Genomic DNA, 17,832 nt, shown 5'->3' with positions numbered 1-17,832 from the left:
GGCTTCTTCTCCGGAGCAGGCGAGAAGCCATCGGGACATTGTACTAGGAGTTTGCGAAGCTCTAGGTCTTCAGGTCAATTACCAGAAGTCAACCTTGACTCCAACGCAGAGTCTTCACTACCTAGGAGCTATCATAAACACAGAACTACAAAAAGTGTATCCTTCGGAGGAACGACTGTCCTCAATAAACGTGAAGTGCCAGGACCTGTTGAGAGCCAGCGCACCTACGGCACGTCAGGTGACATCACTTCTGGGCTCCATGGCATCGTGCATCTTTATTGTCCCAAATGCCAGACTCCACATGAGACCCCTCCAAGAGGCATTGGAGGCCAATTGGAGCCAAAGAACAGGTCGCTGGGAAGACACAATGCGGCTACCGGAGGTAGCACTGCAGTCATTGAGATGGTGGATGCACAGACCTCACCTGTCAGTGGGCGCTCCGTTTCACCAGGTACTTCCATCCGACACTCTGGTAACGGATGCGTCTCTTCAGGGATGGGGGGCTCATCTGGGTCCTTTTCAAGCGCAGGGTCTGTGGTCAGACAAGGAGAAGCAGTACCACATCAATCTGCTAGAACTCAGAGCGGTCCATCTGGCTCTCAAGTCTTTCACACCGCTAATTCAGGGGAAAACTCTATTGATACAGACGGACAATACAACCACGATGTATTACTTGAACAAACAAGGGGGAACGAGATCCCTACCCCTTTCACGAGAGTCCCAAGCGATATGGCATTGGCTCCTGGCCAGAGGAATGTCAATCACAGCAGTTCACCTGCCAGGTCAGCAGAACGTAGAAGCAGACTTTCTAAGCAGACACCTGGAGGACGTTCACGATTGGGTCCTGCACGACGAAGTCGCAGAATACATCTTCGCGCAATGGGGTCGGCCTCAACTGGACCTCTTCGCAGACGATGTAAACAGGAAATGCCCAGACTTCGCATCCAGGTTCTACCGTCCAGGATCTCGAGGGAATGCCCTGTTGATCGACTGGTCAGGGACATTTCTTTACGCTTTTCCTCCGATTCCCCTCATTCCGGCAGTGATCAGCAAACTTTACGGATCCAGGACCAGAATGATTCTTATAGCGCCACAATGGCCTCGACAATTCTGGTACACGGATCTCCTCAACCTGTCGGAAAAACCTCACAGGAGGCTGCCGTGCAGACCGGATCTTCTGAGCAGAATGGAGGGCAGGATTCTGCATCCCAACCTACCCTCTCTGAGCTTAACAGCATGGCTCCTGAATTCCTGCAGTATGGGCACCTAGGACTCTCGCAGGAGTGCATGAACATCTTGAAAGAGTCCAAACGGCCTTCCACGCGGCGTTCCTACGCTTTTAAGTGGAAGAGATTCTACATATGGTGCTGTCAGCAAGGCCATAATCCCATACGGGCGCAGGAGGACGTCATACTGTCCTATTTGCTTCACCTAGCGAAATCCGGTCTGCAGTTATCATCTATTAAGGTACATTTGTCTGCTATTACTGCCTATCGCAAGTCACCTTCTCAGGAATCCTTCTTTACGAAACCTGTAGTCAAGGATTTCTTAGAAGGTTTGAAGAAAGTTTTTCCGCCAATTCGGAGGCCTTCTCCTCCGTGGGAACTGAACATAGTCCTAGCAAAACTTATGGGCCCTCCTTTCGAGCCTATCCATAAGGCCTCCTTACAACACCTTACGTGGAAAACGGCTTTTCTGGTGGCCATTACTTCAGCGAGGAGGGTCAGTGAGATCCAGGCCTTGTCTGCAAAAGAACCGTACACGGTTTTTCATGACAATAGAGTAGTTCTGCGAACTCACCCATCTTTCCTTCCGAAGGTGGTGTCAGAATTCCATATTAATCAGACCATAACTTTACCGACGTTCTTTCCCAATCCGGAAACTCCGGCTGAGAAAGCATTGCACTCATTAGACTTGAAAAGAGTGCTGAAATTTTATCTGGACAAGACAAAATTGATTAGACACTCTAACCGCTTGTTTGTGAACTATGGTCATTTAAGGACAGGAGAAGCAGCATCTAAGCGAACAATATCAAGATGGATAGTCTCTTGTATTGTTAATACTTACCAGCTAGCTAATAGACAATTGCTAGCGCGGCCTAGAGCGCATTCCACAAGGGGAAAAGCGGCTACAGCTGCTCTCCTTAACAATGTTCCTATATCTGAGATTTGTAAGGCTGCTACATGGAAGTCTGTCCATACTTTTACAAGGCATTATTGTTTAGACTCAGATGCAAGAGCGGATGCCCAAGTGGGGCAGGCCTCTCTAAGGAATTTATTTGCGTAAGACATGTCTATTCCTGCACTTCTATCGGACAGTCCGCTGGGTTTAGGGATGGGCTTGCTAATCTATTCAATGTTTATGACTATTGATGAGGATCCCCTGGAAGAGAAGGATAAGTTACTTACCTGTAAATCCTAGTTCTCTTCCAGGGGTATCCTCATCAAAGTCATAAACAACCCACCCTCCTCCCCGGACACACGTCTACTGGAAGTGCAGGACAGACAGTATTTTGATTCAATTATACAAATTGTCACCGTAAAAATAACTGACCTAACTGTGAACCAACTGTCACCTTTCCTTCACCCCTGAGGCATGGTGGGTGTAGGAAGTTGGCTCTGTATGTGCTATTTCAAAGTAAGGAATAGCATGCACAGAGTCCAAGGGTTCCCCTTAGAGGTAAGATAGTGGCAAAAAGAGATAATACTAATGCTCTATTTTGTGGTAGTGTGGTCGAGCAGTAGGCTTATCCAAGGAGTAGTGTTAAGCATTTGTTGTACATACACATAGACAATAAATGAGGTACACACACTCAGAGACAAATCCAGCCAATAGGTTTTTGTATAGAAAAATATCTTTTCTTAGTTTATTTTAAGAACCACAGGTTCAAATTCTACATGTAATATCTCATTCGAAAGGTATTGCAGGTAAGTACTTTAGGAACTTCAAATCATCAAAATTGCATGTATACTTTTCAAGTTATTCACAAATAGCTGTTTTAAAAGTGGACACTTAGTGCAATTTTCACAGTTCCTAGGGGAGGTAAGTATTTGTTAGGTTAACCAGGTAAGTAAGACACTTACAGGGCTTAGTTCTTGGTCCAAGGTAGCCCACCGTTGGGGGTTCAGAGCAACCCCAAAGTCACCACACCAGCAGCTCAGGGCCAGTCAGGTGCAGAGTTCAAAGTGGTGCCCAAAACACATAGGCTAGAATGGAGAGAAGGGGGTGCCCCGGTTCCGGTCTGCTTGCAGGTAAGTACCCGCGTCTTCGGAGGGCAGACCAGGGGGGGTTTTGTAGGGCACCGGGGGGGACACAAGCCCACACAGAAATTTCACCCTCAGCGGCGCGGGGGCGGCCGGGTGCAGTGTAGAAACAAGCGTCGGGTTCGCAATGTTAGTCTATGAGAGATCTCGGGATCTCTTCAGCGCTGCAGGCAGGCAAGGGGGGGGTTCCTCGGGGAAACCTCCACTTGATCAAGGGAGAGGGACTCCTGGGGGTCACTCCTCCAGTGAAAGTCCGGTCCTTCAGGTCCTGGGGGCTGCGGGTGCAGGGTCTCTCCCAGGTGTCGGGACTTAGGATTCAAAGAGTCGCGGTCAGGGGAAGCCTCGGGATTCCCTCTGCAGGCGGCGCTGTGGGGGCTCAGGGGGGACAGGTTTTTGTACTCACAGTCTTAGAGTAGTCCTGGGGTCCCTCCTGAGGTGTTGGATCGCCACCAGCCGAGTCGGGGTCGCCGGGTGCAGTGTTGCAAGTCTCACGCTTCTTGCGGGGAGCTTGCAGGGTTCTTTAAAGCTGCTGGGAACAAAGTTGCAGCTTTTCTTGGAGCAGGTCCGCTGTCCTCGGGAGTTTCTTGTCTTTTCGAAGCAGGGGCAGTCCTCAGAGGATGTCGAGGTCGCTGGTCCCTTTGGAAGGCGTCGCTGGAGCAGGATCTTTGGAAGGCAGGAGACAGGCCGGTGAGTTTCTGGAGCCAAGGCAGTTGTCGTCTTCTGGTCTTCCGCTGCAGGGGTTTTCAGCTGGGCAGTCCTTCTTCTTGTAGTTGCAGGAATCTAATTTTCTAGGGTTCAGGGTAGCCCTTAAATACTAAATTTAAGGGCGTGTTTAGGTCTGGGGGGTTAGTAGCCAATGGCTACTAGCCCTGAGGGTGGGTACACCCTCTTTGTGCCTCCTCCCAAGGGGAGGGGGTCACAATCCTAACCCTATTGGGGGAATCCTCCCTCTGCAAGATGGAGGATTTCTAAAAGTTAGTCACTTCAGCTCAGGACACCTTAGGGGCTGTCCTGACTGGCCAGTGACTCCTCCTTGTTTTTCTCATTATTTTCTCCGGCCTTGCCGCCAAAAGTGGGGCCTGGCCGGAGGGGGCGGGCAACTCCACTAGCTGGAGTGTCCTGCTGGGTTGGCACAAAGGAGGTGAGCCTTTGAGGCTCACCGCCAGGTGTGACAATTCCTGCCTGGGGGAGGTGTTAGCATCTCCACCCAGTGCAGGCTTTGTTACTGGCCTCAGAGTGACAAAGGCACTCTCCCCATGGGGCCAGCAACATGTCTCGGTTTGTGGCAGGCTGCTAAAACTAGTCAGCATACACAGATAGTCGGTTAAGTTTCAGGGGGCACCTCTAAGGTGCCCTCTGGGGTGTATTTTACAATAAAATGTACACTGGCATCAGTGTGCATTTATTGTGCTGAGAAGTTTGATACCAAACTTCCCAGTTTTCAGTGTAGCCATTATGGTGCTGTGGAGTTCGTGTTTGACAAACTCCCAGACCATATACTCTTATGGCTACCCTGCACTTACAATGTCTAAGGTTTTGTTTAGACACTGTAGGGGTACCATGCTCATGCACTGGTACCCTCACCTATGGTATAGTGCACCCTGCCTTAGGGCTGTAAGGCCTGCTAGAGGGGTGTCTTACCTATACTGCATAGGCAGTGAGAGGCTGGCATGGCACCCTGAGGGGAGTGCCATGTCGACTTACTCGTTTTGTCCTCACTAGCACACACAAGCTGGCAAGCAGGGTGTCTGTGCTGAGTGAGAGGTCTCCAGGGTGGCATAAGACATGCTGCAGCCCTTAGAGACCTTCCTTGGCATCAGGGCCCTTGGTACTAGAAGTACCAGTTACAAGGGACTTATCTGGATGCCAGGGTCTGCCAATTGTGGATACAAAAGTACAGGTTAGGGAAAGAACACTGGTGCTGGGGCCTGGTTAGCAGGCCTCAGCACACTTTCAATTGTAAACATAGCATCAGCAAAGGCAAAAAGTCAGGGGGCAACCATGCCAAGGAGGCATTTCCTTACAGTGGGATACTGGAGGTGCTCAGGGTCTTAAAGGCACAGTGCCAAAGTTTTTATGGTTCTCCTGTGTTAACCTACATGCAGCCTATTGGCTAAGAATGCTTCATTGTTTTTCAATGCAGTTTTCTCTATTTTTTCACTACTGCTTACTTCCCCAAGCCTAGTTTTAGGAGCTTGGGTACTTATTTATGCTCTATTGTAGTATTTAAAAAAAAAAAAAACAAAAAAAAAAAAAACTTCATAGAAATAAAGCATTTTAGCCTGTTTTTAACATGATAGCCTGCATGACTGTTTGTTACACATGTATAATGTGTATATATTTTATATATGCTCCGGGGTCCCCGCACAAGGGCGGGAATATTCAATGTTTATGACTTTGATGAGGATACCCCTGGAAGAGAACTAGGATTTACAGGTAAGTAACTTATCCTTTTTGGCTAGAGTTTCGAGTCCCAACATATCTCTGATATTGTAGATGTGTTGAATTTAAGTTTTTTTCACTGTTTATGGAGAATGGTTTTATGTGATCTTCATTTTTGTCCATTGAAAAGGTTATGTGATGATTAAAAAAGTTTAGAAGGCTAATTCCACCTTCAGATTTATCAAAGAGCTACTATAATTTGCTTAATCTACACTTCTCCCACTAAATTCATAAGTTTTAAGGACTATTTGGAGAGTAAATCTTATATTTTTTTTTATTGAGACTGTCTTCTGCTTTCTTTTGTCCTCAAGTTTTTTTCTGAATTGTATCTCACGTTAATTAATTTGGGTTGATTGCCACCGTAGTTTCTTGTTAGTATTGCTGGTTAACGTAGAATCTGTAAAGGGAAAATGTCTGTTTTATCTAGGTTTGATAAGTAACCTTATACAGAATTACCCTTTATGCAGATGTATAAGATTACAGCAACTGTTTGCTCTCCTTGTTTTAAAGTTAGCACATTGTCTGCATATGCTGTCAATTAATAGGTGTCATTAGTGACTGGGGATACCCTTGCTGGATATTCCTTCTTATTGGTGATAGCAAAGGTTTTGTTGCTAGCAAAAATAGTTGTGGTCCTAGTGGGTGTCCTTGTATAGTCCAGTTGGAAAGATGTATTTGACTAGAAAGGTATCCATTCACTTGTATCGAGGTGGAAGGTTGGGCGTAAAGGGCAGATGCCATCCACTCAAACTTGTTGCCCAACTTGTCTGTGCATGACCGAACAGAGGAAGGTCCAGAAAACTTCATCAAAGGCTTTTTCTAGGTCCAGAGCCATAGCCATTAGGAGGGGTGGGTGTGGGGTAGTGTATTATGTTTTTCTATATGAAAAGAGAATCTCTAGTCAAAGCCAAGCCTTCCTTTATCAAAGCCAGTCTGGAAGCGGTGAACTAGTAGTGGAAGGACTTTCTAGTTTCCGTGGCAGAATATTTGCATACATCTTGCATCCTACATTTAATAGGGGAATTGGATGATAGTTTGTGAACTACATTGGCGATTGTGACTGCTAATACTGAACCTGAGGTTTTCCTAGAGTTATTGAAGTGTTAGAAAGGTCTCCATATGAGGTAGTATGTTGTCTTGGTAGTTTTTGTTACAGCTCACGAGTTATGGAGCTTTCCCATACTTGAGAGGTAATTGCGCTTTGGATTTCAGAGAAGGCAATGCATTGGTTAAGAAATTTCTTGTTCTAATCACTAAGTTGATATTAATATTTTCATTTAAGAATTTAAGAAAAACATTTTTCTTTAGGGGTATTTTTTTGGGATATTTTAGTTCTAGGGTGATAGTCGTGGTCAGAGACTAAATTTGGCTAGATGTTGGGATTTTTAGCTTTTGGTGTACGGATGCTTACTAAAATGTAATCCATTCTGTATAGTGTGTTCTGTGGATGGGATTAGAAAGGAATTTCACTCCCAGTAGGAATATATAGTCTCCTTATTTCCTTTAAGCAGTGATGTTTACATAGATTTTTAATTTGTTAGTAGAATTTATTGGGCCTACAGTTGCAGGAGGAGCTTCTAGCTAATGTAATTACTTCAGGGAGATGGAGATCCACGTATACTTTGATACCTGACTCTTTAGATAGTTTGCTTAATTTTTATTTCTGGTAATCCAAAAATTAGTCATCAGCCGTTGGGCCATAGGTATTCACTATATGGAAGGTAGAGGTGCTGCTAGCATCTTCGATTAACCATCTTATGCCGCTATCATGGACATTTTGTAGGCTAGTGAGAGCACCTTTATTCAATGTTAGTCCGTACCCCGTTGTATGGGCCTGGAAGCCCGTTTAACTCTGGACCCAGTGATATTCCATTGTTACATTCTTGGACATCTGCTTTTATTTTTTATTTTATTTTTGGCAGAAGTATTCGGTCTGCTTTAAGTGTAAATCTAGTCAGATTTTCTTACTTTAACTAAGTGGTTACTTCCTTTGAGAATAAGTGAGCAAATTTTAATTAAGGGAGATATTTTTACCGTTCCATTGGTGCCCTTTTGGGGTATTTAGCTATACCTTGCCAGTTTTGGTTTCTATTACTTAAATTACCTGTCTCAGAATTCTCCAGTTTGTGAGATTCCCAAGTTGTGGTGTCGTAGTTCTTGGTAGAGAATTAGCTAGACTTGGTGATTTTCAAAATTTTTCAAGGGAGTTTTCATAATAGTACCGAGGTGTTGTAATTATGTTAAAGAAATTGAGTTACATTCCAATTGTGGTGGTAATGCTTGCTTATTTGGTTCAGGGAGAGCATCTCAGTTGGAAGGGAAGTGTTGGGAAAGAGATTTACCTAAGCAAGAAGAGATGGAAAGGGATTCAGATAGAAGTAGGACAGGAGCAAATAGACCACCCAAAACCCACTCATTCCATCTAGAGTGAGGCAGAGCAGTGGAGGCCCCAGGAGGCTGAATCTCATGGTGCTCTGAAAGCACTGTAAACAAAGAGCTATTTGCATTACGTTAAATGACATGACATAACATGCAAGCAAGTATAACAGTGGAAACAATGGAAACACCTTGTTAATGAGTGCTGAAAACTAGCACAGCAAACAGTGAGGCCAATTGGTAAGAGATACTTTAAGCGATTTTGAAACGGTCAACAACTAGCTAGTGGTGAGAGGGGGTAACTAAGCAGCCATAAAATACCACCTAATCTAACGGTTTTTAGATAATCGGTGCAAGTATAATAAGTCCATATTACAGGTCAATAACTGTATCGAAGGTAACTGTCTTAAGGTAAACCAGCTCAACAAGATAGTCTATAAAATGGACTTGCGTGAGAGAAATGGCTCCATAATTTAAAAACAAGATTGTGCTACAGCCATCAGTAAGCTGGTTGCATGTTTAGTGTTAAGGAAAGTTTTTTTATTTTTTATTAGAGAGCAGAAACCAAATATCTTGATTTTGTACGAGTTGTAATACTAGTTGGGTTAATGCTGATTCGAATCATGGGTGTGACTAAATTAGTTAATTGGTGTGAAAGTTTGATCAAATGGTAATGTTTTAAGACTACAATGAGTTCTTTGAGTTAGCGTTAGACATGCAGAAACAGTTAGAATTCATGAACGATACTATGGTGGAGTACATTCACCTGAATTAGGAATGACAAATATACCAGACATACCTCAGTGTAATAGTCATCTGTTTGAGCACAAATGAAAACAAATGTACAAAGTATACATTACAAATCATTTTCAATTTGTAATATGTTGTCAAGAAAATGCATGCTTGGTGGATTAGTCAAATTGATGATTTCCCTTTAGCCATGATCCTCATTTTCAAAGGGCTCGCAAAGGATATGGATATGTTCAATTACTTTTTTCCTGTGCCTCAGAGCTAATCCTTTTCTGTGAGCTACAGGAACTTTAGCATAGTCCTGTAAGATTACAATCTTGTACCCTTTCCAGATGATAGATTTTAATTTCCTCCTTTGGTCCTGTATATTTTTGTATATTGATAATGCATGGGCCTGAAGATCATTAAGCTGGGAAATATGTTGTATCCATGTATATAGGAAAGAGGCACAGCACCCCACCCTTTTCTTGTTCTTAGGTAAGAAAAAAATTGACGTTGCCTCTTACGTTTCTCTTTTGTTGAGCAGTTAAGTGATCTTCGATTTTAAGAATTCTTGCTGTCTCTCTTCAGTTTGGTCTAAAATTCTGGAACTTTATCCTGAGGCCTTGCATTTCTAGCTGCAGAAGATCTGTTTCTTTAGGTGGATCTAGTCCGATCTAGGTTTGAAAGATCATCTGCTCTTAATAGGGGAATTAGGAAGAGGATGATCTATTATAGTCTAGTGTTTGTGGATATTTGAAAAGGGTGTCGTTGAGGTCAAATGGAGGTTTCAGCACGTTTCGCTCAGTGAGCAGCCTGCTAGTTGCATTTAAGATAGCAATGGGGAGAGAACATTTTCAGGATTCGGAAGTGAAGTTGAGGATTGAACTCCTGTAATATTGTGGTAGATAAATTTATTAGCCCAGCAGGTATATTGGGAGCTAGGTTGGAGTTGCATAGGGTTCACAAACGTTATTACCTACTTTGGGTGGGCAGTGAACATGTCGGACATTTGTGACCTTGATATAGAGTCTTATGTAGTTTAATAGCGTAGACTGTTGTGTTGTCAAAATCCAGAAAGCTGAGTCAGGCTTTGATAACACGGTCTTGTCCTGGTATTGAGTGAGATGCAAAGAACTGTTTTTTCAGTTGTTCGTGTGGCACGTTGAAGATTCCATTTATGTTCAGTGGGTCAAGGATAAGTATGTGTGTAATAGTTTTAACATATACAACCAGTAGTGCCTGTATCTTGTGTGGCTTGTATCTGAAACATATTCATCTGTGTTGCTTTTAAATATGGAAATGCAGGATCAGATCTGCTGTTGATGCATGCTACCATTGATCAACGCTGCCATTTTGCTGAAGCGTGGAATGCACCTATAGTTAGTCTAGGGGATCATTTTTAAATATGCTGCTTTGATATTTAAAGTCTGTCTTTTTTTCTGGTTGTTTTAAAGAAAAATGTCAATAGTTTTAAATAGGCTGTAATTTTGTTTGTCCTAGTTTGAAAGGAAATAAATCCTCTTCCCTAAATGCTTATATTTATTTTTAAGTGGTTGAGTATTCCACATGAGTGGGACTGTTAAGCGCTTATAATTTCAATGGACTGTTCCCTGAAGAACTAGGATTATAGGCCAGCAACTTTTCCTTATTGTTTTGGCCTGATGACAATGTGTAAACTTGTTCAAAATGTCCTGATTCATATGGGTAATTGTCTTTTCTTTTGTAGGAATAAAAAAGTATGTTGTGGGATTGATAATTAAGACTTCATCTGATGCTTCATCTGTGGAGGTAAATAGGTATTCCCTCATTGTTTTAAAGTTATAGAATGTAATAAATCTTCATGTAGCAGGTGAATAACGTGCAGTATTTTATTTCCCTGTTCCAGAAGGAGAAGGTTTACATTGGAAAACTGAACATGATTCTGGTTCAGGTACGTTTGTGTATGTTAACTGTGCAGGATGTTCTCCTTTGCTAGTTATGTTATTGGTATTTGTATAGGGGCACAATTTGGGAACTTGACTTCAAATGGTTCTCTGATTTCTCAAGCAATGGTATCTTTTTATTAATGTACATTTTATATTATCCATTGTCAGCCAGAGATGTCTCAGTATTGATTTGTTAGTGAATGATGCTAAACATACCTGTTGATTGCTGTTAGTGGATTATTGTAGCCAAACATTAGCTAGTTAGGTAGAAAATTGAGGGCTCTCCTTTCAGAGGTATCCGTAGCTCAAACTTTCTAATGTATTGTAGAAAAAGTTTTTTACATAATTCTGTTATTTCAAATTTAATAGGCACCAAAAATTCAGTTGACTAGGCACTGACTTTAAGATCAAACAAGGAAGTTATTCCCGACACGTAGAGCTGTATGTCTCCGGTTCTCCAGCAAGGAATTCCTCAGCACACCAGCAATGTCTTGAAACTATTTACCATCTACAATTTTCCTGGAAGTGACTTTTTATAGAGTGCTACCATGGACTGGTCCCACAGCCCACCGGGAAGTGAGCAGTGATGAGTCTGCTCAACTATATTCGAGAGGTCAGATTAGTGTACAGTAAGCAAGAAGCCTCGGGCTGACTCCCTTCCAGGCTAGGACCGGGAATAGATAAAGCCAAGTCAGTGCATTGAACGCCTTCTCTAGATCTAGTATGAGACAGGTCGTCTGAGAGAATAATGTCCTGACAGTCTTGCACATGAAATAGGCGGCAGATGTTTGGCAGGTGCTATGCCCCAGGACCAACCTATTCTGATCAGAGTGGATTAGCTCCAGGAGAATCTGTATGAATCTCAAAGCCAAGATTTTTTTCAAAAAATTATCAGCCCCGAGAAGGGCTATATTATATGTCTATAGGATGTTAATTGTGTAGGGTCCCTATCTGGTTTAGGGAGGGAGTGTGGGAGCTTGCCGGTATGAAAGGCTGCCTCGTTCAGCTCCGCAAGACTGGTGGTAAGGATTAGAAGGTGCTTTAGTATTCCAAGGGTAGATCGTCCAACCCCGGCGTTTTTGTTTTGAGCGAGATCCTGAATCACCTGTGCCACATCTGCGGAGGTGATGATAGCATCTAGGGAGAACCTACTGGGGGAAGTGTAGGAAGTTGGCTCTGTATGCACTATTTCAAAGTAAGGAATTGTATGCACAGAGTCCAAGGGTTCCCCTTAGAGGTAAGATAGTGGCAAAAAGAGATAATTCTAGTGCTGTGTTTTGTGGTAGTGTGGTCGAGCAGTAGGCTTATCAAAGGAGTAGTTAAGCATTTGTTGTACATACACAAGCAATAAATGAGGAACACACACTCAAAGCCAATTCCAGGCCAATAGGTTTTTGTATAGAAAAATATATTTTCTTAGTTTATTTTAACAACCACAGGTTCAAATTTTACATGTAATACTTCAAATGAAAGGTATTGCAGGTAGGTACTTTAGGAACTTTGAATAACCAAAATAACATATACAGTTTTCATATAAATCACATATAGCTATTTTAAAACTAGACAGTGCAGTTTTCAACAGTTCCTGGGGAGAGTAAGAGTTAGTTTTTGCAGGTAAGTAAACCACCTACGGGGTTCAAGTTTGGGTCCAAGGTAGCCCACCATTGGGGGTTCAGAGCAACCCCAAAGTTAACACACCAGTAGCTCAGGGCCGGTCAGGTGCAGAGGTCAAAGTGGTGCCCAAAACACACACCCTTCAATGGAGAAGGGGGTGCCCCGGTTCCAGTCTGCCAGCAGGTAAGTACCCGCGTCTTCGGAGGGCAGACCAGGGGCGTTTTGTGGGGGGGTAGTAAGTACACCCTCAGCAGCACGGGAACGGCCGGTGCAGTGTGCAAACAAGCGTCTGGTTTGTAATAGGAATCAATGGGAGACCAAGGGGTCTCTTCAGCGATGCAGGCAAGGGGGGGCTCCTCGGGGTAGCCACCACCTGGGCAAGGGAGAGGGCCTCCTGGGGGTCACTCCTGCACTGGAGTTCCGATCCTTCAGGTCCTGGGGGCTGCGGGTGCAGAGTCTTTACCAGGCGTCGGGATCTGGGAGACAGGCAGTTGCGGTCAGGGGGAGCCTCGGGATTCCCTCTGCAGGCGTCTGTGGGGGCTCAGGGGGGACAACTCTGGCTACTCACGGTCTCGCAGTCGTCGGGGAGTCCTCCCTGAAGTGTTTCTCCACAAGTCGAGCCGGGTGGCGTCTGGTGCAGAGTAGCAAGTCTCACGCTTCCGGCGGGAAACACAGTTGTTTTAAAGTTGCTCCTTTTGAAACAAAGTTGCAGTCTTGGGTGAACAGAGCCGCTGTCCTCTGGAGTTCTTGGTCCTTCTAGAGCAGGGCAGTCCTCTGAGGATTCGGAGGTCGCTGGTCCCTGGGGAAAGCGTCGCTGGAGCAGTGTCTTCAGAAGGGGGGGGAGACAGGCTGGTAGAGCTGGGGCCAAAGCAGTTGGTGTCTCCGTCTTCTCTGCAGGGTTTTTCAGCTTAGCAGTCCTCTTCTTAGGTTGCAGGAATCGGAGTTCCTAGGTTCTGGGGAGCCCCTAAATACAGAATTTAAGGGTGTGTTTAGGTCTGGGAGGGCAGTAGTCAATGGCTACTAGCCCTGAGGGTGGCTACACCCTCTTTGCGCCTCCTCCCAAGGGGAGGGGGTCACATTCCTATCCCTATTGGGGGAATCCTCCATCTGCAAGATAGAGGATTTTTAAAAGTCAGTCACCTCAGCTCAGGTTGCCTTAGGGGCTGTCCTGACTGGCCTGTGACTCCTTGTTTTTCTCATTATCTCCTTCGGCCTTGCCGCCAAAAGTGGGGCCGTGGCCGGAGGGGGCGGGCAACTCCACTAGCTGGAATGCCCTGGGGTGCTGTCACAAAGGGGGTGAGTCTTTGAGGCTCACCGCCAGGTGTTATAGTTCCTGCAAGGGGGAGGTGATAAGCATCTACACCCAGTACAGGCTTTGTTACTAGCCACAGAGTGACAAAGGCACTCTCCCCATGTGGCCAGCAACATGTCTCAAGTGTGGCAGGCTGTTAAAACCAGTCAGCCTACACGGGTAGTTGGTTAAGGTTTCAGGGGGCACCTCTAAGGTGCCCTCTGGGGTGTCTGTTACAATAAAATGTACACTGGCATCAGTGTGCATTTATTGTGCTGAGAAGTTTGATACCAAACTTCCCAGTTTTCAGTGTAGCCATTATGGAACTGTGGGGTTCGTGCATGACAGACTCCCAGACCATATACTCTTATGGCTACCGTGCACTTACAATGTCTAAGGTTTGGCTTAGACACTGTAGGGGCACAGTGCTCATGCACTGGTGCCCTCACCTATGGTATAGTGCACCCTGCCTTAGGGCTGTAAGGCCTGCTAGAGGGGTGACTTATCTATACTGCATAGGCAGTGTGAGGTTGGCATGGCACCCTGAGGGGAGTGCCATGTCGACTTACTCGTTTTGTCCTTACCAGCACACACAAGCTGGCAAGCAGTGTGTCTGTGCTGAGTGAGGGGCCCCCAGGGTGGCATAAGATATGCTGCAGCCCTTAGAGACCTTCCCTGGCATCAGGGCCCTTGGTACCAGAGGTACCAGTTTCAAGGGACTTATCTGGATGCCAGGGTGTGCCAATTGTGAAAACAAAGGTACAGGTTAGGGAAAAACCACTGGTGCTGGGGCCTGGTTAGCAGGCCTCCGCACACTTTCAAATCAAAACTTCGCATCAGCAACGGCAAAAAGTCAGGGGGTAACCATGCCAAGGAGGCATTTCCTTACAGGGAGGATATACGCGGAAGGGGACTATCCATCGAGAAAGTATTGGCGCTCCTCTCTGAGGTGTCTAGTGGTGCCTGATAGATGTAAGAGTAATAGTCCTAGAAAGCCTGCAAAATGTTGCCTTGTGTGCAGTCGGTGGCACCCGTGGGGGCAGCCATCACACTTATAGGAGGGATGGGAGGCTTCTGTGTGATTTGCCAGACCAGGAGTCCGCCTGATTTATCACCCTCCCTGTCGTCTTTGGTTTTATGGGCTGAGAAATTGAAGTGCGGCATGCGCTCCGTGAGGGTGGTGTTCTTCCATCAGCAGGTTGTGGGATAAGAACAGGGTCGCAGGTCGTTGCTTTACTCAGTGGATGCTGAGCAGCATCTCACTAGCCTGTGTCCCTACCCAAGGTATGGTGGACCCCTACTTTTTTCTGTTTACAGATGCCTCATGTCACCACCTTAAAGCGACCCACTCTAGTGCCCTGTGAGAGGCTGTGTTGTGATTTTCTGATGTACTGCAAATATGGTCTCCCTGCTTGTTGCGAAAGATCGGATCCTTAAAACATTCTCTCTAGACTTTCACCTGAAAGTCTGAAGTGGGATGCCTATCCGAGCCAGCATGTGGGCGTCATGATTGATACTACACATCCCAAGTAATCAGCATGCTGACGAGGTATCGGGGGTGGGCTGAGCAAAGAAGCTGATCTAGGTGCCTATGGCGGTTATGGGCTGTCCAGTGGAAGGAGTAGAGCTGCTCGTTGGGTATTGCAACTGCCAGGAGTCAATAGCAACCAGTGACACGTCCAGTTCTGGAAGCTGTCACCTGTGTAAAATAGGGCAGTGGAAGACGAAATGTGTCAAGGTTAAGGTCGAGCAAAATGTTGTAATCCCCCTCCCAGCACCCATGAAGTGTTGCCTTATGGGCTAGTACTGCAGAAAAGGTGTCCTAAAAGGCACCATGATATGAATTGAGGGTGTAAATGCTCCCTATTGGCAGAAGTCAGCCATCCAAGTGGCCTTTAAAGTGTACAAAGCCTTTCTTCCTTGTCCACCACTGTGCCCACCCCTTGGAAGAGAACTACAGGCCAGATCTAAATCATGGAGCCTCCTGCATACGCAGAGTATACTTTTGCCTATATCAGGCCACGCCAACGTTTGTGGAGGTGCTTCAGTGCTTCCGTAAGAAGGGCTGTCTGTGCGTGTTGGTGTTTGATATAGGAATAAACTGCATAGCGCTTACTGGCGGTGCGCATGCCTCTGACGTTGAGGGTGAGGAAACAGTCATTCATGGGAGCCATTGAGCAGAGAGGGGGCAGCAGTCAGCGCGAGAAGAGGGGTCACATTGGTTGAGCTTAGCCGTAGTAGCCCACCCAGCCTGTGCCCCAGAGGATGAGGCAAGCCTACCAAGAACTGTGGGGTATTGGAAGTGGAGAAGGTGGACGCAACTGTGGTGAAAAGGGATAAACTCAAACAGTGGGGGACCACTGCAGTTGGCAGTGCGTCCAAACAATTCATAGTAAAAAATATTGTTGTGTAATTTGAGGGTGTGGCAAGGTGTCTGGGTGTAGTGTGGTGTCCTGAGTGCCCTGTGCTGTAAGAGTTGTCATGTCAGTCCTGGTGCGAGCCTCCAAGGGCCCCAGAGCCTCTAAGGTGTGCAGTGAAGAACAAAAAAGGTGGGACTGCAATGGCAGACGGTGAGAGGCACAGTGGGATCAAGCAGAGTATGTGGGTGGTGATGGGCTTCGCCATATGGGTGGGCCAAGCAGTAACATGGTAAACATCAACTTTGAGCAGGTAAGTGCAATGAAAGCAGCATGGTAGTGAGTAACCGAATGTTTTGACTTGTCACCAGGGGAGGAGTCTGGGATCCCCACCGAGTAATCAGATGGAAGGGTGACAATTGTCTGAGGTGAAGATATGCAGCCCTTTCTTATCTGTGGGCATAGCATTGGCTTCTAAGGGGGATTTGGTCTGAATGGCTCTTTGCCAGTCTTCGATGATCTGCTCCAGGGTAGGGGAGTTTGCCGGGTAGGGGACGGAGAGGCCTTAGGGCATTGTATGCCTCTTTGATTGCCTTCTGGTTTGGAGGAGCCTGGTGCATGTCCTGTGTGGTTTGATGTCCACCGTCTATGGTGTTTTTTGGCCCAATCCCAGGCTTCAGTTTTTCTGTGAAAGACGTTGCTGCCATCTGAGACGATCTGGAGGTGGGCTGGAGCAGTGAATATTGTACTACAGGGAGTGCAGAATTATTAGGCAAGTTGTATTTTTGAGGATTAATTTTATTATTGAACAACAACCATGTTCTCAATGAACCCAAAAAACTCATTAATATCAAAGCTGAATATTTTTGGAAGTAGTTTTTAGTTTGTTTTTAGTTTTAGCTATGTTAGGGGGATATCTGTGTGTGCAGGTGACTATTACTGTGCATAATTATTAGGCAACTTAACAAAAAAAAATATATACCCATTTCAATTATTTATTATTACCAGTGAAACCAATATAACATCTCAACATTCACAAATATACATTTCTGACATTCAAAAACAAAACAAAAACAAATCAGTGACCAATATAGCCACCTTTCTTTGCAAGGACACTCAAAAGCCTGCCATCCATGGATTCTGTCAGTGTTTTGATCTGTTCACCATCAACATTGCGTGCAGCAGCAACCACAGCCTCCCAGACACTGTTCAGAGAGGTGTACTGTTTTCCCTCCTTGTAAATCTCACATTTGATGATGGACCACAGGTTCTCAATGGGGTTCAGATCAGGTGAACAAGGAGGCCATGTCATTAGATTTCCTTCTTTTATACCCTTTCTTGCCAGCCACGCTGTGGAGTACTTGGACGCGTGTGATGGAGCATTGTCCTGCATGAAAACCATGTTTTTCTTGAAGGATGCAGACTTCTTCCTGTACCACTGCTTGAAGAAGGTGTCTTCCAGGAACTGGCAGTAGGACTGGGAGTTGAGCTTGACTCCATCCTCAACCCGAAAAGGCCCCACAAGCTCATCTTTGATGATACCAGCCCAAACCAGTACTCCACCTCCACCTTGCTGGCGTCTGAGTCGGACTGGAGCTCTCTGCCCTTTACCAATCCAGCCACGGGCCCATCCATCTGGCCCATCAAGACTCACTCTCATTTCATCAGTCCATAAAACCTTAGAAAAATCAGTCTTGAGATATTTCTTGGCCCAGTCTTGACGTTTCAGCTTGTGTGTCTTGTTCAGTGGTGGTCGTCTTTCAGCCTTTCTTACCTTGGCCATGTTTCTGAGTATTGCACACCTTGTGCTTTTGGGCACTCCAGTGATGTTG

The 17,832-nt window shown here is 45.5% G+C and overlaps 1 protein-coding gene across 2 annotated transcripts in view; it reads left to right on the top strand.

Moving 5' to 3' along the window:
• XPO1 (exportin 1) overlaps window positions 1–17,832 on the top strand; it is a 717,353-nt gene that overhangs the window by 76,840 nt on the left and 622,681 nt on the right. For both annotated transcript variants that reach the window (XM_069234402.1, XM_069234401.1), the window contains exons 5-6: window positions 10,540–10,601; window positions 10,699–10,743. In XM_069234402.1, the coding sequence (XP_069090503.1) occupies window positions 10,540–10,601; window positions 10,699–10,743 (107 nt within the window). The remainder of the gene's footprint in view (window positions 1–10,539; window positions 10,602–10,698; window positions 10,744–17,832) is intronic.

Source organism: Pleurodeles waltl, chromosome 5 (assembly GCF_031143425.1).
Source record: "Pleurodeles waltl isolate 20211129_DDA chromosome 5, aPleWal1.hap1.20221129, whole genome shotgun sequence".
Taxonomy (NCBI): domain Eukaryota; kingdom Metazoa; phylum Chordata; class Amphibia; order Caudata; family Salamandridae; genus Pleurodeles; species Pleurodeles waltl.
The sequence above is the reverse complement of the archived record's forward strand: the minus strand, read 5'-3'. Positions and strand labels throughout refer to the sequence as shown.